Consider the following 27,074-nt stretch of genomic DNA (forward strand, 5'->3'; position numbering starts at 1 on the left):
GTCTTATCATCCTAGAAAAGTCAAAAGACACAAAATTTTCTCAGTGGGCTAGAATTTGAATAACCATCTGCAATGAAACCTGTGGGTGAGACAAAAGCCGCACACCAGGAACTGTGGAGTGATCTTAAGTCATCTTTGGAATTATACAAGCTTCATTACAACATTCCCCCTGCTTTTTATCACTTAGACACAACACAAAATAATAGAAATGATTTCTTACCCCCTTTTCCTCTCTTCAAACCAAGGTAGTTTAATGTAGTTTAGTGTGTCAATGAGAATACTAAATTATCTCCTTATCTTTAGACATATTATTGTCATCAATTCTGGTTGCGCAGATGGAAAAGGGAGTCATCAGCATCAAAAGTGAGGCACTAGAAATTCATTTTTCAAAACATACTTCTCTTTTCTCTTGCTGTATTATAGGCTCCCAAACTGCTTGAAGCTCAGTACATGATATAGAGAAAGATGCTCTACTCAAGTACCACACACGGTAAGAGGTCCTTCTGCTTGACTGGTCCTTTGATGGGAAACATTCCTTCATGTATAAGAATGAGGAAGCTCTCTGGATGCTTAAGTGGATTCTGGATATTTACCACCATTCCTAAGACTCTTTAAAAGATGGGATATTAGTACCCCAACCAATATCAGAACAAAACTGAGGCTAAAAGGCAAGGATGAGATGTCCTTCAAGTTATATATTAGCAAACTAAAAACCTGAATCACCATGAGAAGTTATTTTTGGTCCACTTGGAGGGGAATAAAAGTGCATTTCAATGGCACTGAATGTGGTAAGTGTAGAAGGTAGACGAAGCATATTATAAATAGCAGGAGTCTAGAATTCATCTGCTCCAAAGTAACAGTAGAAATGATTAGGAAAACAAACTATCCCACCTAAAAATGTTAATGTTGTCAAGAAAGGAAATTTATTCTTAAAGAGAAAAAGATTTTAAAAGATTAAAAAAGATCCAAACCCAAAGAATTATTGCATTAAAAATCTACTAAGTAGAAATATTCAAAACCAATATCATTGCAAACATTAGAAATTAAATTTTTTTGGCTCCAATACATTGATTGACTCATCGCCTTTTCCAATCTTCATCCTCAGTAGCATGAATAGAAACATGAAGCAAATCAGGATAAAGAACCCATGCACCATACTACTGAGAAAGCTTCACCACCTTCACGGACTGGTTCTGATCATGACAAAGAAGGCATTACCTGTCCCATCCATGATGTCTGAGGGTTGGAGCACCTCATAAGAGCAGGGATCCCTAGGCATCGGAACTGGTTCCATTTCTGATAGGGCAGGAAGTGAAAGCTGGCTGGAGCTCAAGGACTGACCATTCTCCAGTGATCCATCTTCACTAGATATAGAAAGTTCTCCATCTAGAAATGAAGAAAAAAATTCAAAGACCGTTAAAAGAAAAAAAGAAGAGGGCTTTGTAGTAGGAAAATAGAAACACCGAAGGCCTGGAAGTGGACTTCAGTGCTCTTAAATAATCATTATGGAAATCAAATAGAATTCAGAAGAACACAGTGTATTACGTGAAGGCCATGTTTGGTCATTTTCTCCTCTCCCCCACACCCTCTCTGGGAAATAAGCAATCATGGCACAAGGGCAGTGGTCCCTAATAGTTCTAGGTATGGAAACTCAGACTAGTTATTTCACAATCTCTCTTCTCCTTTGCCCCCACCAAGTAATATTTTGCAAATAATTATTTTAATTTTGTTTTGTTTTTTTGATTAAAAATTAATTCCATGCTATCTTTTGAAAAGACTGGACTCCCTGGGGTGTTGCTAAATCAGGCTTGGGAGAAGAGGGCTTTTCCCCCCCAAGAAACAACCATCAAGTGAGCATACATATTGTTAATCAATTCACAGAAAGAGCTGCTTACTTCTATTCCCCTCCCAAAAAGAATATTTGTCTGGCTCTCTCAACGTGCTCTAAACTGCAGTAGCCGGAGGAGAACCTCTCAGTCATGTAATCCTTCTACCTAGGGAGATCAGCCAGAAACTGTAGATGTCAATTCCTTATCTTGTTTAAAGTCCCTGCAGCATAAAAGGCAGCTAGTTAACACCAGAGGGTAGATCAAAGTCTATTCCACAATGGTCATTTATAACATCAAAATTCTCCTAGTGTGAATTAATCCTGGCCCAGAGGAGTACGAGACAACCAGACATAATATTCAAATTAATTTTTAAAGAGTCCTGAAAGCTGTTCCAGTCAGATGATTACACAAATGAAAAGCCTCTAACTTAGGCCTAGGTTAGAAGTTAGTCATGTAGTTATGCCTATGGAAATGGAGGGGTGAGGGGAGGATTAAATGATGGCTTATTTGTAGAAGAGCACCACTATAATTTTAACATTAATATTACCTTATTGACAATTTCCTTTTGCTCTGTTTTTCCCAATATCACTCATGAAATATGCTGCCAATGATAAATGGTAGCTGATAATAATAATGATAGCTAATATTTATGTATTAAATATATTATGATAAATAGAACATAGTTTATATTTATATACATTTATAAAATGGGGAAGCTAGGTGGCACAGTAGATAGAGTGTCGGGGGCCTGTAGTCTGGAAGATGAGTCTTCCTGAGTTCAAATCTGGTCTCAGACATTAACTAGCTGCCTGACCCTGGGCAAGTTACTTCACCCTGTTTGCCTCAGTTTCCTCATTTGTATAATGAGCTGGAGAAGGAAATGGCAAACCACTTCAGTATCTTTGCCAAGAAAAGTCCAAGTGAGGTCATGAAGAGTCAGATATAACTGAAATGACTCAACATCATATTTATATAAATGTATTATATGATATATTTATGATATATATTAAGTGTTATAGCATTTGAAGGTTTAAAAAGCATTTTTCATACATTATCTCATTTTACCCTCCCAATAACCTGAGTAAAAACCCATTTTACAGAGGAGAAAACTGAGGCTAAAAGAGGTTAAGAGAATTGTTCAAATTCATATAGCTGATAAATGTCTGAGGCAGAATGTTAATTTAAGTTTTCCTGAATTCAAGTCCACCACTCTGATCACTCTACCACTTAGCTGCCACAGTAGCAAAGAACTTTTTGCCTCACTTGAATTATCTTCCTTCAATTCAATTTAAAAAAAAATTCATTAAGGGTCTACTATGTACAAAGCACTGGGGATTAAAAAAAAGAAATTATTCTTCATGTAGACTTTCAGGGAATTTATAATGAATGGGGGTAAAGCAACATACACCAATGTCATAGAGGAAGACAGGGTGCGGGGACTGGTCAGTCAACCTAGTCCCTTTGTGAGCATGTGCAGATATAATCTGCATCTGCTAATGGAATCTCCATGTGAATTTCCCAGCCTGCCCAGGTGTTACTCCTGGTCTGCTTACTGCATGAAGAATTGGAGCTTCCTGAATGGCTGCTGAGCCAGATTTGAGGATGCACGCAAAAGGCACCCACAGGCTAAGGCATTTTCTTTTCTCTGCCAGGCCATTTTAGAGTGAGGAGTAAACCTGCAGGGCGGGGAGGGGCCTCAAGCCTTTGCTTCCTCACATGGGCCCTGACTTGTGGCCCAGGACCTCCGGGCCAAGTTACTGCTTCTATGTCTGTTCCCTTTCTTGCACTTACCAGCAGTCTGCACCCTCGTGAACTTTGAAAGATAAGACAGTGAACCACTCGAGGTCAGGGAATCAGTCCAGTCCTGAGTTTTTGGTCAATAGTACAGCCCTCAAGAGGGACCTATGGGACCCAGCCCAGCAGTAGTTTTATTCTGCAGTCAACATGCCAGGTCCTTCAAGAGGAAGTGACCCATGAATTGGGAAGTGAACTTTGTGGGGCAGATGCTTTGTGGTTATTCAGTCATTTTTCAATGGTGTATGACTCTTCATGACCCCATTTGGGGTTATCTTGACAAAGATACTGAAGTAGTTTGCCATTTCCTTCTCCTGCTCATTTTACAGATGAAGACACTGAGGCAAACAGGTTTAGGTGATTTGGCCAAGGTCACACAGCCAGTAAAGCATTTAAGACTGGATTTGAATTCAGGTCTTCCTGACACCAGGTTCAACCCTCTCTCCACTGCTTTGTATGAACAATGTGTTAAGTTTGAGTCCCCAGGAGATGGAGTGGTATGGGGAGAGTATATCCCCAGGTTTGGGGGCAAATGTTTGTAATTATGATCTTAGTAGGTCTTCTCGGTAAATATTCCTTTGTAAAAGCTAATAGATGTTGATTGATTAAATGATACTAGGCCGCTAATCACTGTAGGATATTAATGACATAAGAGAGATAATTATTATTGATAATTAACATTGAGGAGACCTCACTGACATGTGGACTGAAGCCAATGGCATTAAAGAGAATCAATCTGACCCCTTAGGGGTCCTGCTAGAACCCTGAAGGGGGGAGATGTAGTCTTGTTCTGGGGGACCTGACTCATTAGTATGAGCGTGCATGAGTTGGAATAAAGATCCTCAGAGCCTTATAATTTATTGTTTAGTCATTTTCAGTTGTGTCCAACACTTTATGATCCTTTTCCTGAATTCTCTTGGTAAAGACACTGGAGTGGTTTAAATTGAGGCAAGCAAAGGTTAGGTGACTTGTCCAAGGTCACAGAGCTAGTAAGTGCCTGAGGTCAGATTCAAACTTAGGTCTTCCTGATATCCACACCTGGTACTCTATCCACTGTGCCACCTAGCTGCTCCAAGAACTTTATAAAGCCTGCACAAATAATGATGGTACAAAGGAGAGTGAAACAGAAGTGAATCCAAAACATTAGCAGGGCAATAGGCCATTGAGGGCTATATGCTATTTGATGTGAATCTAATGGAGATACAAATAGCAAAGACTGAATAACTGAGCTACAAAATGGGTGGTGCCCTGCTAGCAAGAAGTATCAGGATATTTGAAGACCGGGATAAAAACAAAGGAGCATGGACATTTTTGGTGTTCTTCCCCTTGAACACTGTATTAGTGGCATACCTAGCCCTGAACAGTGGAAGGTCAGTGTGGAAGGCATTATGGCCAAATAAGAGTGGAAAGTTATATGGTCAATCAATCAATAAGCCTTTATTAAGTACCTTTTCTGAGATAGGCACTGTGCCAAGTGCTGGGAATATAATGCCAATAAATGAAGTAATTCCTACTTACAAGGTGGTTATCTTCTAATGGAATGATGAGATGCTATACTGCCAAATAAAGTCAGGGACATCAGTGGTGATGGACTAGTAATTACAGTAACATGCAAAGTGTAAAAACAATTTCCATGAAAAGCAGCTTAGTTTAAGTTTAGACTCTAGTTATTCAGCTGACTTGTGTAGCTGCCACTTCCTTTATTCCATACACCTACATTAAACTACTTTTAATTTTGGCACCAACAGTGCTTAGAAGCTCTGCTAATTATACTTTCCATTACCTATTACAATATGCATATGTCTACAGATATATACTATGTATAACATATATATGTTTGTGTGTGTGTTTACACATGCACACAGACACACACACTCCCTGCTGGATTGTTTATTGAATGTTCAAGTGAAATATTCCTGTCCAAATTTATTTTTCAATCATGATTGGTCCTAGAACTTCTTAAGATTAACTGAGAATTTTTCTTCTTGATTACATCACATACACAGGTCATGAATTAATCTGAATTTTTGCCTTTCTTTGGAGACTCAGAACACAGATAATTATATCCAGTTGAAAGCAGCTAGGTGGTGCAATGGATAGAGTGCCAGGGCTGGAGTCAGGAAGACTCCTTTTTGTGAAATCAAATCTGGCCTCAGACACTTACTAGCTGTGTGACCCTGTTTGCCTCAGTTTCCTCATCTGTAAAATGAGACGGAAAAGGAAATGGCAAAACACTCCAGTATCTTTGCCAAGAAAACCCCAAATGGCGTCATGAAGAGTTGTACACAACTGAAAATGATTCAACAACAACAACAAATACCCAACTGAACAGCTCTTAGAGGGCACAGCTAATGGTGGTCAGGCCCAGGTGCCATTTCTTTGTCTTTGAGTTTGACCTTGAAGAGATCATAGAATTCATCTAATCCAACCATGCCATAATATAAATGAGAAAACCAAGGTCCAGGATGCTATTTGTCCAAGGCCACAAAAATAGTTGTAGAATCCCAGTGGTATCCCTCAGCGGGTCCCTGGGAGGGTGATTGCTCCAGGTTCAAGGTGAGTATTTTGGGTCCACCCTGCTAAAACTGTAATAGTCAGCCAGAAGACACAATAAGACCAAAACAATATATTTACTAAAACTCCATTAGAAGAAGAGCAGCAACAACACCTCTCCCCTATCAACCTTAGGGTACACTTTGCCAAAAGTACACCCAGCACTAATAGTGAGAATAGACATTCTTAGAGGTCATAAATACAGAAGTGCATGTGGAAGACGCCTATTTGGCCAAGGCATATGTGGGGAGAGCCATACATTGAGGAAACATGTGTGGCCAACGCATGAGCAAGGAGGCACAGCCCATGCTTCTAATGCTGCCAATCTACAGGCTCTCTCATGGCTTCCTCCTGAACGGGGCCTCTTCTTCTCTGCTCTATACTTCTTCTTGTTGTTCAGTAGTTTCAGTTGTGTCTGACTCTTTGTGACCCCATTTGGGGTTTTCTTGGCAAAGATACTGCAGTGGTTCATCTTTTCCTTCTCCAGCTCATTTGACAGATAAGAAAGCTGAGGCAAACAGGGTTAAGTGACTTGCCCAGGGTCACATGGCTAAGGCCAGATTAAAACCCAGGTTTTCTTGACTCCAGACACAGTCTTCTATCCACTCTGCCACCTAGCTGCCCGTGATGTACACTACTTGCTGCTTTTTAGAGGTAGTTTCTACCACTCCTCCTGTTGTTGTGATAGCTAAACCAACCCTGAGCTAGTGTCCTGCAATGTCTTTTAGAAAAATCAGGAACCCTTACCCTAGGATCTGCATAAACCTTTCCTGATTTGATTTCCTAACCAATTCCTGGCCCCTCAAAGTGCGAAGGCTTTTTTATTTCATACCCTTACACTTGACTTTGTGCTCTAAGTAGAACATGCCTAGGAACCACATGGACTGCCTCCTTCCTTTCCTAAGGATTAAGATTTTTTTTCCTTTCTTTTCTACAAGAGCAAGTGCCTAGAACTCTTGAACTCAGGAACTCTTGACCTTTAGCCCCTGAGGCAACTCTCAAAGCCAGTGCTACCCTAGAAATTTCCTTTCTCTTCTAAAGGCCAGAGTTCAGCATCGTGTTGTCTAGGGAATTCATAATCTTTCCTTCCTCATGCAGAAAGTTGGCTTTCAAGAAGCAACGTCCTTCAATTCCCACCTCAGGCTTCATGCAAATGCTTATAACCCACAGCAAATACTTATAACTTAAGCCACCAATACTGGTTCTGGTTGGGCACTCCCCAACCCCCTATCCTTCTAGCCCTTGCTACACTAGGGAAGATGCTAAAGGAAAAGGCGAAGAGCTAAGAGTGTAAGTTTTGTGGGACTAGCTTGTTTTTTGCTCTTTTGGTCCATAAAGGTGTGATTAAGGTCAACCAAATACCTAGAAAGTCCCTGTGTCCCATTAGTTACTTTCATCCAATGGCCAGTATCCCATAATCTCTCTCAGGTTGATTAAAGGAGCATCTTCACTTTCATCAGCAACTAACAAAGCTAACTATTCTATAGTGATGTCACGTTGTTTAGGAAATCCCTTAATTTGATCTGAGGCTTCTTTGATTTACCTCCTTTATGTAGTTAATAGCAGAGTTGGGATTCTATTTTTATTTTTTATTATTTTTAGGCAATTGGGGTTAAGTGACTTGCCCAGGGTCACACAGCTAGTAAGTGTCAACTGTTTGGTCTGAGGCCAGATCTGAACTCAGGTACTCCTGACTTCAGGGTTGGTGCTCTATCCACTGCGCCACCTAGCTGCCACCTAGCTGTGCCCTAGAGTTGGGATTCTAACTAAGGTCTTCAGACTTTAAATCTGTTGCTCTTTCCCTTGGCCCTATGCTGTGTCTGTTACCTCAGCATAACCAATGAATGATGAGTTTGGGTAGAATTCTAAGGGTTTACAAATACAGAAATGGAGTACAAGCTTACTCTGGAACAGGGGTGGAGAACCTGCAGCTTCGAGGCCACACGTGGCCTTTCAGGTCCTTGGGTGCAGCCTTTTGACTGAGTCCAAGTTTTACAGAACAAATCCTTTCATTAAGGGGATTTGTTCTGTGAAGTTTGGAAGTCAAAGGACTGCACTTGAGGACCCAGAGTGCCACATGTGGCCTTGAGGCCACAGGTTTCCCACCCCTGTTCTAGAAGAAGTTTTGCTGTGAGAATTATATGGGTCAGAGTCCAGGAATTCTGAGACTCCTGAGACATGAGATCCAGAGTTTACAGGGTAAGGAGTAATTTTAACACTAAGGACTCCTCCAACTAGGAAAGATCCTGCTAGAAAAAAGGCTTCTCAGGTTAGTCACAGAAAGTCAAGATAAAACAGAGAACAACTCTTACTGGCCCAGGGAGGGGAGATCTTTGCAAAGGTATGCTCTATAACTTAGACAGAGACAGCTCTGACCTCCAAAAAGGGAAAAGTGACTGTTATTGGAAGTTGGAGATTGGAGTAGGAGAGTCGATACTTTCTTTGACCATGATTGCGGATTTGGGTGAAGTAATAAAGGAGGATATAATTAGGTCATAGATTCCCATGTCCCAAAATTGAGGGCTAGAAGAGCAGATTTCATCCAGAGTGCTGATGCAGTCAAATCCATGGCAAGGGAATTAGAACTGAATTAATACATAAGGCTAAGATGGGGTCCAAGGTTAGGCAGGAGGGTGCTATGAAGAATGCATGGATACCCTAGAGTTGGTGTCAGTGACTAAAATAAAAACATAAGCACTTTTGCCACTTAAAAATCTACTAATTCCTCTTCCTTCTCTCTACATCTATGTTATATGTCCCCTGAGTACATTTTTTTACATCTCTTTTATAAATCATCTAAGTGTTGCTATAATTATAAAAAAAGTAAAGGAGGGGATGAAGCCTTGTAGCCTTGCCCTCATAAGGTTATTCATGGTAGGGATACCAGGAAAAGTGGTAATGATAATGATCCAGTAGAAATGCCAGTGGGCTGGGTTTGGGGCTGAGTGGCTCTATACAAAGTCTTAGGGCTGGAGGGACATGACAGTATACCCCTTGCTCCCCAGATCCAAGCTATGGGGCACCACAGATACAGAGAGAGCTATATAGTACAATAACAATTAGAGAATGCAATAGTATATAATGAAGTGCTTAATGTTTGATAGAGACAATGGGTGTAGAAGGAATTAGGAAAGGCAAAGATCAAAGTGAGTTAGTGCCTTTGGGAAGGAATCACAGAAGGGATAAGACTTCTTCTGGGATTTGAAAAATGAGTTAAATATGGGAAAATAGAGGGGATGAAGGAAGGTGTTCAAGGAGAGAGAAAAGCGATAAGGGCCAGAGGTAGGAAATGTATTGTATGTGCATGGAGGGTTTAGTTGAGGAAGGGAAGGAAACTAATTTAATTAGAGCTGAGGGGTTCTGTTGGGAAGTAATAGAAAGTAAGGTTAGATACAGTGGAGTGATGTTATGGAGAACAAACATGAAAAAGCAGTTAAATATTAAATTTATACAGTAGGTTCTAGAGCAGAGAGGTTCTAATGAAAATGGTGTTTTAGGACGATTAATCTGGCATTGCTGTGAGCGGAAAGACTATGAGCAGAGTATCTAGCAGTGAGGGATTGGGCTAGAGTTAGGCTTAGTGCAAATGGAGAGTAAGTGACCAATCCCTCCCCCCTAATTTAAAAATCAAGAAGGAAATAAAGGACTGGTTTATAATTAGAAAAGAGAAGAAAGAGTTGGAGGCCACAGGATTATAGATTTAAAGATGGAAGGGAATTTGGATGCCATGTAGTTCAACCTCATTTTATGGATAAGAAAACTACGACTTAGTAAAATGACTTGCCCAAGGTCACAAGACAATAAAGAGCAGAAGCAGGAGTTGAACCCAAGTCCTCTGACTTTCAGTTAGTACTCTTCCCACTGGCCCATGTTGCCTGACTTCACTATTTTTTGAGGTTGGAAGAGGGCAGGGGCTGTATCATTGAAAAAAAATTAAATTTGTGCCTAATGACAGCCATATCTTAGGGTAGGGGCAGGGAGGGGAGGGAAAAAAAGGAAATTTATTGGTAACTTTATTATATATTTAAAAGGAATAGCAAGTTGTACATAATAAATTTGCAGTTTCACTTTTTTATTATACTATGTTATGGAAATGCTTGTTTTATTCCATAAATAAAAAAATTAAATTTTAAAAAAAGGAACTTTTTAAAAAATAAAATTAGTGTCTGTGTGTAGTGCTTTGTACACAATAGGGAAATCGTGTTTGTTGAATTGAATTGAAAAATTGGAGCATGAGGATAGGGAAAAACCTCAAGATTAGGCTACATGAGAAATGACTGAAAGAAATCAGAATGACTAGTGTGGAAAGTCAAAGACTCAGCAGGGAAAGGATAACCTTCTTTACATATTCCAAGGGCTGTCATGTAAAAGGTGAGATCAGACTTGTAACTTTTGAGCCTCCAAGAGAGATATGGATGGAAGTTGTAAAAAGGGAAATTTAGGTTGATGCCAGGGAAAACTTCCGGATGGTTAGCGTTGACTCAAAGCAGGGTGATCTGCCTCCAGAGGTGTTGGTGAGCCTCTTTGGAGGTCTTTGAGCAGAGGCTGGATAAATAACTGTGTTAAGAATGTGGTAGAGATTCATTTTTCAGATAAGAGTTGAATTAGGTGGCTTTTGAGGCCCCTTCCAACTAAAATATCAGTAATTCTTGGAAGAAGAAATAGTTAAGAGCAAGATTCTTCAGGAGGGACTGGAATGAAATAAATGAATGAATGAATGAATAAAAAAACCCAAATGATTGAAGGGCTTATTAAAACAAGTATAAATTAATACAAATATATGTGTATATATCTATATCTATCAGGATTTGTGTAGGGGTGTGCGTGTGTGTATGTGTGTGTGTCTGTGTATGTATATGTAAAACTCACATTTATATAGCACTTTCAGGTTTACAAAGAGATATCCCCACAACAATCTTCCCTAAAAGGTAGGTACCGCAAGTCTTATTATCCTCATTCTATGGATGAAGAAAATGCAAATTGTCCAGAGTCACACAAATATATATATTAAAAGATGGACATGGGTCAAATTGGGCCAGATGAAAAAGTTCTAAATAGGCAGTGAAAATATATTTGAAAGTAGCCATCCAATTACAGCTTAATGGTTCAGAAGTTATTGTATATAGGTTTTTCAGGCACAATGTTAACTAAATGTGTGTGTGTGTGTGTGTGTGTGTGTGTGTGTGTGTTTGTGAGAGAGAGAGAGAGAGAGAGCGAGAGAGAGAGCACGCGAACTTGCAATGTGTTAAATTCAGAACTGGATTTTATGCTTTAATTCTTGGCGCCATGGAAAATTGTCACTGAGAGGCCTCATGCTAGGTTTTACAGTCACCTCACTGACATTCACTTATTTCTCCTTTTCTTCCTTGTATGGGAGAGGGGCTTTCAGGAACTTTATAAGGCCTTTAGAAACTTTTGATGGTTATAAACAAAATACACAGATTGTGAACATGGATAGTAAACCAGCTTAACAAAACCCAAGCTGTCCACTAAATGAGATTTTCTAGGCTAACACTGAAATATGATACAGAAGAAAAACATGTTTTTAAAAATTCCAAAGGAAGAAAAAAAAAGAAATTTACATGATAATTTTGCTGTATATTTGAAAGGAATAGCAAGTTGTGTATAGTAGATTTGCAGTTTCATGTACAATTATCTTTTTTATTGTACTGTTATGGAAATATTTATCTTATTCCATAAATTAAAAATAAAATAAAAATTCTAAAACTTCCATTTTTTTTGTTAAATGGAACTTTAAAATGTTATAGAATAAAAATGGGCAAAATTCCTATCCTTTGCTTTTGAAGACAGAAGTTGGCAATGTGAGGAGAGGAATGTTATATCTCTCCATTAGAGGCAGTGTGAGGGCACAGTGGATAGAGCACTGGACCTGGAGCTTGGGAAAGCCTGAGTTCAAATCTGACCTCTGACACTTACTAGCTGTATGGCCCTGGGCAAGTCACCTCTATCTGCCTCAGGTTCCTTAATTTCAAAATGGGGATAATAACAGTACCTACTTACCAGGGTCTATGAGGATAAAAGGGGATCATATTTTTAAAGTGCAGTGCCTGGTATACAATAGGTGTTTAATAAATGCTTGTTTCCTTTCCTTCCTTCCATGTGAAGTGATAAACTTTTTGTAAGGGAGAATAATAAGGGTTCACACTTCCATAACACTTTTTTTAATTTAGTAAGCACTTTGCTCATAACAAGCTTATGAATTTGACAGGGAAGCATTATCATCCCCATTCTCATATGAGGAAACTGAGGTTCAGTTAATGATCAATGTCACCCAGCTAGTCAGCGTCAGAATCCATATTCAAATGCGTCTTTCGGTTCCAAATCCAGTGTGACGACAGTTAAGAGAGAAGGTGGTACTTTGAACAGGGCCTGGAAGACATTCATCTAAAGACAATGAGGATGTATTAGCGAGTATAACTACCACCATCCCTGACAGGTAGCTGAGAACAGGTTGGGACACACAGTGTATTTGTTCCTGCTATGGAAATAAATCCTGGCACAGGATGTAAGTAAGAGAAAAATTACAGTGGAAGCAGCAGAGAACATTCTGGACTTCGAAGTTTTTCTTTCCTTTTTAAACCTTGTTCCATCCGAGCAGTTGACAGTGATAATTAGAAAGAGAAGCTAAATAATTTCTGTTTTATTTGTGACCCAATAGTTCATTTAAAAAAAAAAACATTGGTGAGTGTAGTAATCGGTAAAGCTGGGCTTCCATGCTGGAAGAAGTCTAGCTAGTAAGATGATGTTTTCATTAACAACCAATATGCATTTATCAAATGCCTGCTATGTGCCATGTACTCCATTGGGTGCTACAGATATCCATATAAAGAATGCAACAAGCTTTACTCTCAAAGTACTATCATTTCCTGGGTGGAAGCAACCCAGTGGTGAAGTACATGAAAGTTCCTGAAGGCCTATCTCCAACATAGAGAAGAAAATGATAAAATAAGTAGCTATTACTGAGATAACTGTAAAACCTTAGCATCAGGCCTCTCAATGATCATTTTCCATGAAGTTAAAGATTAGAGTGGTCTGGTACTGAGGGCTAATGTACCTAGGGAGAAAGTAAACAAATACCATGGGTTTTCCCCTGAAACTTTCAACCTTAACAGGCTGAGTAGAATGTTATATGTATGTACTCAAATACCGAGATGATCTCATTTTGGGCATTTCTTCCCATGATGTAGACACTAACTAATCCATATTGGCCCAGGTTGAGCAACTCTTGCCCATGTTGTCCAGGAGCGGCATGAGGCCTCACTTTCTCTTGGCATTTTGGTGGTGCTGGTGGACCCCTTTGAGGATAACAGTGGTAGTCTACAAGTTATCCTTCACCATGGTCATAGGACCAACCCATCTTGTTTTTCCATTACACATTTACATGATGTCAAAAGCACCTGGCCTGGATTCAGAAAGACTAGAGTTTAAATGTGGCCACAGATTACTAGCTGTGTGACCCTGGGGAAGTCATTTAACCTCTTAGTCTATTTCCTTTTCTGTAAACTGACATAATAATAGCATCTACCTCTCAGGGTTGTTGGGAGGATCAAATAAGATATATTTTTTAAAGGGCTTAGCACGGTGCCTGGCACATAAGTAAGCACTAAATAAAAGTTATTATTATTAGTGTTTTTTCTTCAAAGTTCTTCATTTGTTATAGTTGCAGCCTGCTCAAACCCACCATGCCCCTCCCCATTGTCCTCTGTGTTGTATTCTCTTTCAGTTCTTAAATTGTTGTGTTTGTAGGTATCACAGTGAACAGAATGCTAGCAAGGAAGCCTTGAATTAAAATGTGGCCTCAGACACTTAGTACCTGTGTGACCTTGGGCAAGTTACTTAATTTGCTTCGACTTTCTCATCTGTAAAATGAGAATCATAATAGCACCTACCTCCTACAGTTGTTGGGAGTATCAAATCAGAAAATATTTGTTACGTGCTTAGCACAGTGTTTGGTGTATATATATACATATTATATATATATATATACACACACACATTTATATATGTGTGTGTATGTGCATGTATATGTATATATATATTATATACATATATGTTATTATTATTCCATATCTCTTAGTCATATAAAAACACACTAGAAGACTGATATTAAAAGATATCTTTTGTTTCTGGGAGAATTTGGGGATATTAAAGGACTTTGCGATTTCCTAAAGCAACAGAGCCTGCTCTCTTCTTCTTGTTTAATTTTGGGACCAATTCATTGTCAATATGTACTGTCTGTCCCATATATCCATACTGAGGGACAAGTTCCATAGGTTGGCATGCCATAATTTGAGGAATAGACATTCTTCATCCACTTGATTTTTCTAGAACAGATGGACAGTCTAAACTTTTTTGAATGATTAAGGCTGTCTTTTAGCAGACTCTGCAATGTTTTAAGGCTTAATGAATCCAGCATGATGTTACCTTCAGAGAGAAGCATCTGGAGGACCTCATCATCCCTAAGATATCTCTCTTTAGCTTTGACTAAAGATCTTCTCATACCAGAATGGAGTAGGGGTTTTGTGTGTGTGTGTGTGTGTGTGTGTGTGTGTGTGTGCGCGCGTGCGCGCGCGCGTGTGGGCCCCTTTTACAATATGGTGAAGTCTATGGACCCTTTTTCAGAATAATGTTTTTAAAAATATAAATAACACACATTACTCACAAAGGAAACCAATGATGTTGAATAAAAATACAATTTTTTTCCCATTGAAGTTCATAGACAACTTCTAAATTTATCCAGGGATTTCTTGGAAGTCTATGGACCCTACATAAAGAATCCCCCTTGAAATATGGTGATTTCTGTTGTTTTCATTTTTGTGTAGATTTTTTTCTTCACTGTGCTTATTTATCACAGGGGAAAGATATAATGGGGGAAGGAGAGATGTACTAGGGCAGGGCAGGGGAAGGTGAATCATGGGAAAGTGACAGTGATGTAAAAGAGTGTCAATGTTTTAAAAGGGGAAGGGGGGGAAAAACCCATGTCTGAGGCCCAGCACCATGATGTTCTGGTGAAATAGAACAGAGAATAGAAAACTGAGAAATGAGTTTCCTTCTATTTTGTCTGTTTTATCTGTTTGGCCTGGGCATTGCTGGGCAAGTGACCACCATCATGGAATGAGGAAGGGGCCTCACCATTGGAGGGCCAGGCATTATAGGTATGTGGCCTCCCATGGGCCTCCTCACACCAGGAGGTGGCCCCACAGGCCAGGAGTTGGGGGGGCATCCTGTTAGGGTGAGGAGATGGGTTCATAGGCCCTCCTAGTGGAGAAGCCAAGAACAGGTTGGGAGGAATTCTTCCTTGTTGAAATGCAGTGGTTGTTTTATCAATCAGGCTTTGGGCTTGCTTTTCCATCCATTTTTTTTATGATGGTCTCTCACATTCTCTTTATGCTCCTCCCACTACAGTGCATCTTCCTCACAGATGGAGAATCATAAGTGGAGTATGTATGGCAGTAATCATAGTAAAACTTGGGCATGGTGTTGCACAGTTATGCCTTACTCTGTCTAAAGTATCTTCAGAACAGACTGGCTGGGTTCCTCATCCTCTTCACTGTATCTCTTAATAAGTTGTCCACATATAAGGCTAACTTCAGCATGTTCTTATCCAACAGATAAAATAGAACCCACCTCTTCAGACAGATACTTAGCAGGGATGCTAAAGGATGGACTGTACCCCAGAATTGAGAAGATGAGGGCACACCGCACCAACTGCTTGAAGAGCTTGGCCGACCATGGAAGGGAAAGGGGAAGAGACAGGGAGAGAGGGAAAGAGGAACAGGGAGAAAGAGGGAGGGAGACAGGGAGAAAGGGTGAGAGAGAAAGAAGGAGAAAGAGAGCGAGAGAGCGAGGGAGAAAGTGACAGAAACCAAGAGAGAACAAGCAACCAACTCATTTCTGTTGTTTTTAAAGGACTTTTGAATGACTCTGATGTGTGAATAGGAGACACTTTATTGAAGAAGGGAGCCTTTAAAGAATCATTTTGCCTGCATCTCAAAGAGATCAAAGAAAGAAGAAAAGGTCTTATAGGCATACAAATATTTATGGCAGCTCTTTTTATAGTGACAATGAGTTGGAAACTAAGTGGGCATCCATTAAACTAGAGAATGGCTGAACAGATGATGGCATACGAATGTGATGGAGTACTATTGTGCTATAAGAAATGATGAAAGAGATGACCTTAGAGAAACCCTGGAAGATCTGTATGAACTGATGCATAGTGAAATGAGCAGAATGAAGAGAGCAGTTTATACTATAACAACATTTTGCCCTACCCAACAAAATGCCTTTATAAAATCAAGACAAGAAAGAAACATGAGGGATCCTTAAAAAACAAGAAAGCAAGTTTACTCGGCATCTTTGAGCCCAAGGTATCTGAATGTATAAGGTTTCATTTAATATTTAGTTATAGCAAAAAGTCAAATACAGACACTGATATTATCCACAGTAGAAAAGAATGCTTGCAACATTGTGGATCAGGATTCTTCTTTGTTATTTTATTTCAGAAACTATCACTTATGTGAAATTTCATACATTAATTCTATAAGAATTAAAAGCTATTAGCTGTTCCTGGTCTTTGTGGATGACCTGATACATTCAAATTCAAATACACTTGTGAAAAATCAGATATACTTTCATTTACTGAGGGGCATAATAAGTTTAATGAAGGCAAATAATCTTAATAAAAAAGATTACCCTAAAAATAAAATGAGAAACAGGATTAAATTACAAAATTTCTCATTGCCCTTGCTTATTGGACATTATTCAGACTCTAACTCTATACCACCAGAACTGCCTTTTTTTTTTTTAAACTGAGGATGACATCCTTAGAGGGTCAAGGATGTTTTTGACTGTGTTTTTATTCAAAGAAAAGGACTCACTAATGTTAATGAATTAGAGGCTTTCTACAATTTCTTTTGGACATTGATCTACTTTCATCCTTAGAGAAAAGAAAAAGTGGGAACAAGTACATTTTTTTGTAATTTGCTAAAACATGATTTCAGAGCTGTAAGATACTTATAAAGGTTTCTGTCAATCTCAATAAGCTATTTAATTTCTATAATCAAAGTCATTTGCTGTTCCCATTTTCATTAAGGTGACAGTGAAAAATAGAAACTTAATTTGTGTGCAGATCACATTAATAGATTAGACGCTTGAAAAAGAAAACAGTGGCAACTGGCTGGCTATAACAGATGTCCACTATGGGGCCCCTGAGAAAAAAGAACTCAACAGTCAACCCACATGCAAGTACTCAGAGGAATGAAAGTGCTATGAGAGCTCTGAGAGTTTTTCTTAGGGTCAGCAGCCCAGTTCACACGGAAGAAATCCAGAAAGAAGCATGAAGGGCTCTCTCCAATCTCTCTTTCACATAGCTACCCAAGTTATATTTGTAAAACACAGGTGTGACTATATCTTTCTCTTGCTCAAAAAGCTTCAGTGGCTTCCTCTTACTTCTAGGTAAGATGAAACACAAACTCCTCTATTTAGCTTTTAAAGCACTCCACTATCTGTTTTAAAGTCACTTTTCAGGCTTATTACATGTTATTTCCCTTCATATATTCTATATTCTATTCAAACTACAGTTATCCCTTCTATATTGCAACTTTCCCCACTGCTGTTTCAATATATTGTGAGTCAGCCATAAGAAATTAAATGGAATTTTCTAGGAATTTTGTGGAAGCTACAGACAATACAGAAAAAAGTTTAGAAACTCAGAAATGCAGAAAATATACGTATAGTATTGTGTAATATAGCCTATGACTAAATTTTACAATAATGTATTGTAAACACCTTATACAAGAAAAAGAAAAAAAAATTCAGACCTCTTCTGGTACAAAGGGAGGGCCAAAAATTTTTATGCGGATTTTCCAGATGGGGGGTCCCCTCCCTCACAATGTGGAAGGGATAATTGTAGTCTATTTGCTTCTCCTCACAGAGGTCACTCTGTCTTCTCTCTTAGTTAGTGCCTTTGCCTAGGCTGACTTCTATGCCCTCCCCCACCTCTACCATTTAGAATTCTTAGCTTCCTTTGAAGCTGAGCTCAAAAGCCACCTAACAATTAAAGCCTTTTCTAATTCTCTCAGCTGCTACTGATTGTACCTCAAATTACTTAGTACTAATTATCTATTTACCTACAGGTGCATGTTGTTTTCCTCCAATGGAATATAAGCTTCTGGAGGGCAGGACTAGATTCGTTTTTGTCTTTGTCTACAGTGCCTTCCTTGGACCTAGTAGGCAATGCTTGCCAATTAATTGATTGATTAGCAAAATAGTGGAGCCTCTCACAGAAGATAGGTTGGCTTGACAAATGTACACCAGCATTGATTGCAGCATGCATGGTAAGCTTAAATATGTTCTCTTCTGCGACCCAGGTACGATAGAGCCTTTGGAGCCTATCTCTCGTACAGCCCTGGTTATGTTCTTCAGTGCTCACACCCATTGTTAATGCTGTCATTTGTAGACTCTTAATTAGTAACTGCTTCAATTCAGTCAGGTCTGTTCTACAGAAAAAAAAATCCACACTGTGTTATATTTGTATATTATACAATTCACTTTTGTCACTAAGAGCAATTACTAACGCATACTATTTAAGGTCCACTACAATATGACACCAATCTTTGGTTCCAAACTTACTTCATTTTATTTTACTTTATGCCTCCTATGTTCCAGTTAAACTGGATTAGTAGTTATTCCCTGAAATCAATAGGCCACCTCTGCCTTTGAGCATTTCCCATTCCTAATTCACATCATCCTTATCTCTGCCTTTTAGAACCTGACCTTCCCTTGAGGCTCAGCCCAAGTACTCTTTATTTCATTGGGCCTTCCCTGATCCAACTTCCTACTGCTATTTCAAACTAGATGTCCCAAGGGCATCTTAAATGCAACATGTACAAAATTGAACCCATCATGTTTCTCCTGAAATCTATTCCCTCTCTAAATGTTCCTATTTATACTGAAGGCAACACCATTCTTCTAGTCATGCAGACACACATTATCCTTAATTCCTACTCCATTTTATCTTACATACCCAATCTTGTTTCTATCTCCACAATATCTCACATGGATAGATATTATCAAAATTCAGGTCCTCATCATGTTTTCCTTGGACTCCTATATTGGTTGCAAAGCCCTTTATAACCTGGCTCCAACCTACTTTTTTAATCTTATATATATTTTTTTCAATTTCTACCCTCCTATGGTCCTACCAAATTGTTCCCAAACATGACAATCCATCTTCTGTCTCTTTGGCTTTTCATTTGCTGTCTCCCTTGCCTGGAATATGCTCTCCACCTTACTCATACCTATTAGAATCCTTTGTTTTGATATGAGACCTTTATCTGAGAAATTATCTATAAAATTTTTTTCCTCCAATTTTCTGTTTTCCTTCAGATCTTGCTACATTTATTTTATTTGTACAATCCCTTTTTAATTTAATGTAATTGAAATTATCATTTTATACCTAACTTTGCTCTCCATCTCTTATTTATTTATAAAATTTTCGTCTATCTGTAAGTCTGATAACTAATATGTTCCATATTCTTGTAAATGGTGGCTATCTCTAGGGCGGGGGGGGGAAGGGAAGAAAAAAAGAAAAGAAATTTACATGATAACTTTGTTGCATATTTAAAAGGAATAGCCAGTGATACATAGTAGATTTTCGGTTTCATGCACAATCATCTTTTTTATTACAGTAGGTGATGGAAATGCTTGTTTATTCCATTAATTAAAAATAAAAATCCCTTGTTTCCTTCAAAACTCTGTACTAGTAACATTTCCATGAAGCCTATCCTGACTCCCCCAGATGCTTGTGTCCTCTCCACCTAAAATCTGCCTTGTATTGATTTTGTATATATTTATATACGTACATGTTGTCTTCTCCAATATTCTATGAGCTACCTCAGATCAGGAACTATATCATTTAGCATAGTGTCTGCCACATAGCAGGTACTTAGATACCTGTTGATCATTGGTTGATCCTTCCCCTCACCACCTCCCCCATTAATTTCTCCCTTCTCAAAGATTCTTAGAGCACTTCATCTATATTACTCCCTACCTTATATTATGCTTATCTGTGTTTACATTATATCTATTCAATGGGATTTATATTTTTTTGACGACCAAGATGATGATGGTGATGATTTCTTTACATGCACAGTGCCTCCTGCAATGCCTTGTAAATAGAAGGCTATGGTTGTACTCAATGGTTGTAAAATTTCAACTGAAGCCAACATTTTATACTATTTAACCCCACATGTGACATATCACTCTCCTCTGGTGGTTCTTATGTGTATAAACAAACTTAACATCCTACGTAGTTAAGTGTCAGGGTGGGGAACCTGCAGCCTCAAGACCACATGTAGCCCTCTAAATCCTCAAGTGTGGCCCTTTGAATCTAAAGTCAAAGGACTGCACTTGAGGACCTAGAGGGCCACATGTGGCTGAAGGCTGCAGGTTCCCCACCCCTGCCATCTCTGAATAATTTTGTCTTTTCTAAGCCTAATCAACCCATTAAGGTTATTATCCGTGTTCAGACTATGCCCACTACCATGATGGATGGAAGATAATAAGTTCACATTTACATATTGCTTTACAGTTTATAACGCCCTGTAGATACATGGTAAAGTTTGATAAACTGTAAGTCTCTAGAGGGTAAGGACTGCTCGATTTTTGTCTTTGTACCCCAAGCAAGCAGCACAGTGCCTGTCACAGAGTACAGACTTAATTAAGGTTTGTTGATTGATCGTTTCATCTCATTTCCATCATAACTTTGTCAGGTAGGTGGAGAAAATCTTTGCTCTTTTACAGATGGGGAAACTGAGTTTCAGAGACATAATGACTGCCAAAGATCACAGAGCTAGCAAGTTATGGATCTGGGACTCAGACTCAGGTACTCTGGCTACAAAGCTGGTGTTCTTTCCACTGGAAAGATACTCCACAGAGGCACAACAGAATCCAGGGAATAAAGGGCTGACCTTGGAATTAGAAATGGCTAGAGTGCTGGGCCTGGATTCAGGAAGACCTGAGTTCAAATCCAGTGTCCAACTCTTACTAGCTAGATGACCCTCCCTGGGCAAGTCACTTACCTCTGTTTGCCTCAGTTTCCTGATCTATAAAATGAGCCGGAGAAGGAAATGGCAAGCCACTCCAATATCTTTGCCAAGAAAACCCCAAATGAGATCACAAAGAGTTGGACATGACTGAAAATGACTCAACAATAACAACTTGGGAGTTAGAAAGACCTAGGTTCAAGTCCTAATTCTGACATACTAGTTATATGACCATAGGCAAGTCATTTAACTTCTCACAGTTACAGGTCATAAGATTAGTTGACACAGAGGAGTTGCTGGTTTGCATTAGTGAAGGTACTTTTCACACAGACTGTTCTCTACACTAATGAAATCATAGGTCTGGATAAAACAAACATATCACAGAATTCCTCTAGCACAGTGCCCTGCACTTGTGGAGAATTTGATCTCACATTCTTTTTTTTTTTTTAAATTTTGTACTATAAATCAGGAGCCAAACATTTCTTTAGGTTATTTGACTTGTACAAATTCAAAATCAATTTCAGAAAGCATATGTTATTTCCAGTCTGACACAGACATTTCTATGACTCATAGTCTCTCTTTTTCTTTAATGGCAGTTTTGAAAGCCAGAGCAAAAGATATTTCAAATAAATGGTCAAGTTGTTAAAGAGATAATGGAGACAGGAAAAGGAAAGTAGATTTTTTTTATTTTTAAAATTAGAAATTGTTTTTAAAACAACTTAAATTGTAGTTTAAAAATGTTCTTAAGATTATGAAATAACCTTTGACCAAAATCATTAAGGATTTTACTTGACTATTCCTCATGCATGCAAATGTGACTGTTTGGGAGTTAAGCACAGCAGAAGAAGATTGCAGTCTCCAGATCTGGATAAGTTGCTCTTTCCTTATGACCATTTCTTGGATAGGTTCTTCTTTTCCATTTAAAATATTTATTTATTCATCTATTTATTTATTTGGTTTTCAACATTCACTTTTATAAGATTTTGAGTTCCAAATTTTTTTCTCATTCCATCCCTCTCCTCTCCCCTCCCCCAAATGGTAAGCAATTTGATATAGGCTATACATATACAATCATATTTAACATATTTCCCCATTAACCATTGCTGAATCAGAACAAAAGGTAAAAAGCATGAGAAAGGAAAAAAGAAGTAAAAATAGTATGCTTCAATCTGCATTCAGACTCCATAGTTCTTTTTCTGGATGTGGAGAGCATTTTCCATCATGAGTCTTTTGGAATTGTCTTAGATCATTGTATTGCAGAGAAGAGCCAAGTCTATCAAAGCTGATCATTGCACAATGTTGCAATTACTGTGTACAACATTCTCCTGGTTCTTCTCACTTCCTTGGCATCAGTTCACATAAGTCCTTTGGATGATGCTTTCAGTGGTTGCTGCCATGAAACATCCTGATCAATTCTGTTAGCATTCCTCTGAGTACTGCATTGTTGCAAATTCTGATGCAGCCACTTTTCTGTGAGCTATTTCTTTTGTTTAACTTGGCTGTGTAGAGATCCTTCTCCAACCTGTACACAAACTGCCACTTGTCAATGGTTGTTGCTATGCTGTTTTCAGCACCACCTCTACTGTTTCCCTATCCCCTTGAAATCTAGATTCTGCCCTGACAATTCTGCTGAAATTGCTTTCTCAAAGGGCATTTAGGACCTTCTAATTATCATGATCCTAAAGGCCATGTGCTGTGGCCTTTTAAAAATATCGCTAATTCTCATTGCTTGTCCTACAAAATCTTACAACAATGATCACCTATTTCTGAACATTCTACTTTTGCACTCAACTACTCAATCAATAAGCATTTACTAAGTTCCTACAAGGTATGCCAGCTGGTGGCCCAGTGGATAGAGTGCTGAGCCTAGAATGAGGAAAACCTGAGTTTAAATCCAGACTCAGACACTTACTTAGGTATATGACTCTGGACAAGGCACTCAACCTCTAATTGCCTCAGTTTCTCCAAATGTAAAATGGGGATAATAATAGCATCTATCTCACAGGGTTTTCTTGTGAATAAAATGAGATAACATTTGTAAAAGTACTTAGCATAGTGCCTGGCACATAGTAGGCAGTATAAAAATGCATTTTCTCTTCCTCTATCACTTCTTTACTATGTGCCACTGTGATAGGTGTCAGGGATACAGATACAAAAAATGAAATAATTCCTACCCTCAAGGAGCTGACATTCTAATGAGTGAGTGAAACAACTATATATGTGTGTGTGTGTGTGTGTGTGTGTGTGTGTGTGTGTGTGTATGAACATTTATAGAATAAATACAAGATAGTTAGGGAGAGACAACACTAACAGTTGGGTTGATCAGGAAAGGCTTTTGTGTAGAAGATGGTGTTTGAGCTAATTTTGAAGGAAGTGTGGTATTTTTGGTGAAAGAGGTACAAGGGCTGGCCATGCAAAGGCACAGAAAGGGAGATGGAGCGATGAGTCTGAGTGGCAGAGAGAAGGCCAGTTTGCCCAGGTCCAAGATGGGGAGTAATGTACAATGAGTCTGGAAAGAGAGCTTGGGGGCAAGGTTATGAAAGGCTTTAAAAGCCAAAAAGAGGTACTTATATTTCATCCTAGAGGAAATTGACTGAAGTTGACTGAATGACTGAAGTTGACTGAATGAGTGACATGCATATCCTCTCTTAAGGAAGATCACTTGGGCAACTGTGTTGAGTATGGACTAGAGTGGGTGAGACTTGAGGCAAGAAGAGCAATTACAACAGTCCAGAGAGAGGTGATGGGAGCTTGAATTAAGGTGGTGGCTGGGAGTAGAGAGAGGAATTAGATGTGAGGCCTACTGTAGAGGAAGAAATAGCAAGATTTGGCAACTGATTGGATTAGTGGGGTAAGGGAAAGTGAGTAGATAAGAGTAATGCTGATTTCCAACTTTGGAGACTGAGAAAATGGTGGTGCTTTCAACAGACTGAGGCAGGATATATAGGACTATGAATCATCTATATAGAGAGGATAAACCCACAGGAGGTGATAAGGCCACAGAAAGAATGTAGAAAGTGAAAAAAGAAAGAAAGAAAGAAAGAGAGGACTCACATGCACAAAAATATTTATAGCAGCTCTTTTTGTGGTGGCAAAGAATTGGAAATTGAGAGGATGCCCATCAATTGGGGAATGGCTGAACAAGTTGCAGTATATGAATGTAATGGAATACTATTGTGCAGTAAGAAATGATGAGCAGGCAGACTTCAGAAATACCTGGAAAGACTTGTATGGTCTGATGCTGAGTGAAGTGAGCAGAACCAGGAGAATGTTGTACACAGTACCAGCCACGTTGTGCGATGACTAATACTGATAGATTTAACCCTTCTCAGCAATACAAGGATCTAAGCTCTCTCTAAAGGCTTCATGATGGAAACTGCTATCCACATCCAAAGAAAGAACTATGGAGTTAGAATGCAGATTGAAGCATACTATTTGCAATTTTTTTCTTCTGTTGTATTTTGTTTGCTCTTTCTGGTAGGTTCCTTCTATTGGTTCTAAATCTTACAACATCATTAACGTGAAAATATGTTTAACAGCAATGTATATGTATAGCTTATATCAGATTGTGTGCCATCTTGGGGAGGGAGGTGGAGAGGGAGGAGGAGAAAAATTTAAAATTCAAAAGCTTATGGAAGTGATTGTTGATAAATCAAAATAAATTAATAAAAAAATTAATGAGTTCAAGAAGGAAATTAAAAAAAGAACGAAGAGTTCAGAACAGAGCCTTAGAGAGTCAGGTAAGAGGAGAACCAGATTAGTATCAAAAAAGCCCAGATAGAAGAGTATCCAGGGAGTGGAAGGTAGTTATGAAGTCAAATGTAGCAGAGAGGTCAAGAAGAATAAGTACTGTTAGAAGATAATTGGATAATTCATAGACTGGTGTTAACTTTGAGCAGAGCAACTTCAGTTTGAGTGATGGAGTTGGAAACCAGATTACAAAGAGTTGAGGTATATATGAGAGGAAAGGAAGTGGAGGCAGTAAATGTAGATGGCCTTTTCTAGGAGTTTGGTTAAGAAAAAGAGAAGATATATAGGATGATAATTTGAAGAGGTTATAGGGTCTAATGAAGTTTATTTTGGTGAGGCAATTGGGGTTAAGTGACTTGCCTAGAGTCACACAGCTAAATAAGTGTTACATGTCTGAGGCCGGATTTGACTGAGGTCCTCCTGACTCCACGGCCAGTGCTCTATCTACTGTGCCACCTAGCTGCCCCTATTAATGAAGATTTTTAAGGATAGGGGAGATCAAGATATGTTTGAAGGTCATAGAAAGGAACCAGCAGATAAGGAGAAATTAAATTTAGAGGAAAGGTCATTACCTGCCGGTGGGAATCAGGGAAGGCTTCATGGAGAAGGCAGCATTTGAGTTGTTTCTTACATGTGGCTAGGAATTCAACCAGTAGAGGGAAGATAGGACATTCAAGGATAGGGAAGAGCATAAACAAAGGTGTGGAGCTGGAGAAGAACATGGCATGGACCTCATGTTAAATGAGCTCAATTTTCAGTACAGTAAGATCTGGGGCTCTCAGCTGAGGTTGGGGCAAGGGGAGGTATGGGAAGCTGGGAGCTGCTAAGACCCCAGTGCTTCCCCAGTTCTCCTTCCATCTCTCATTGGTCTCCTTTACATTCTTTGTTCTTTTTCAGAATCCTTAAGGTGAGTGTTCTCCAAGGTGTATCTCCAGATCTTTTCTGCTTTCTCTCAAGACATCCTCCTCTTTCTCTCATTTGTTCCCAAGGCTCCAACAATCACTTCTATTCAGACAGCCCCAAATTTGCATTTTCCAACCCTGCCTGCCTTCTGACACTCCAGAGCTGTATCTCCAGATGCCTACAAAACATGACCCACCAGCTCCTCAAAATTCACTCACCTCCTTCTTAGTTGATTTTTTTTAAATCAGCGCTTTCCTTCATTAACTTTGTAAGTGGCACCTCCAGTCACTGTCTCCCAAGTTCAAAATTTTGAGGCTATCTTTTTACTTTTCCCTTTCCCTCATTTCCCCTTTCCCAACTCAATTACTTGCCAATTTCTGTCCCATCAATCAACCTCTGCAATATCTTTGACATTTATTCTTTTTCTCTTTCTTCCCATTCTCACCACCAGGCTAGAGTATTACAACATTCTCCTAACATCTTCCTAATAACAGGACTTCCTGCCTCCACTCTCATTCTAATTCACTCTTCAGGTTGTAGCCAGATTAATCTTCCTTTTTATATAGACTGTTTCATGGGGTCCTTTTGCTCAAAATCCTTCAATGATCTGCTATTGCTTACTGAATTATATTTAAATTTCTTATCATGGCATGTAAGACCCTCGATGAGTAGGACACACCTACTCCTCCCATCTCATACTACTGCTGCATTATGCTTTATGCTTTATTATATTAAAATGAACTACTTGAAAGCACCTGTCCATGTTGTGTTCTTCTCCAACTCTACACCTTTGTTTGTGCTCTTCCCTATCCCTGAATGCCCTACTTCCCCTCTACTTGTTGAATTCCTGGCCACCATTTAAGAAACAAATGCTACCTTCTCCGTGAAGCCTTCCCTGATTCCCACCAGTAGGTAATGACCTTTCCTCCTTTGGGCCTCACATGGCACTTGGCTTACATGGTATTATTTTAGTTACCTCTCTGTCTATCTGCCTTTGTCTCTATCTTTCTCTACATATTTCTATATCTCCCTACTAAACTACAAATTCCACAAGGAACTAATAGTTTTTTTCTAAAATTTGTATCTATTCTAATGTTTGCACCTCCTATTTAGAACCTACTATAGGAAACTGTGACTTACTAAATATTAGGAAGATTTGTTGAATGACGAATCCAGAGCA

At 39.0% G+C, this 27,074-nt stretch overlaps 1 protein-coding gene across 9 annotated transcripts in view; it reads right to left on the minus strand.

The window, feature by feature from the left end:
- PHACTR1 (phosphatase and actin regulator 1) overlaps positions 1–27,074 on the minus strand; it is a 655,396-nt gene that overhangs the window by 112,489 nt on the left and 515,833 nt on the right. For all 9 annotated transcript variants that reach the window (XM_078153594.1, XM_078153598.1, XM_078153595.1 and 6 more), the window contains one exon: positions 1,219–1,386. In XM_078153594.1, the coding sequence (XP_078009720.1) occupies positions 1,219–1,386 (168 nt within the window). The remainder of the gene's footprint in view (positions 1–1,218; positions 1,387–27,074) is intronic.

The sequence above is a fragment of the Phascolarctos cinereus genome, unplaced genomic scaffold (assembly GCF_003287225.1).
Source record: "Phascolarctos cinereus isolate Bilbo 61053 unplaced genomic scaffold, phaCin_HiC Scaffold_4;HRSCAF=312, whole genome shotgun sequence".
Taxonomy (NCBI): domain Eukaryota; kingdom Metazoa; phylum Chordata; class Mammalia; order Diprotodontia; family Phascolarctidae; genus Phascolarctos; species Phascolarctos cinereus.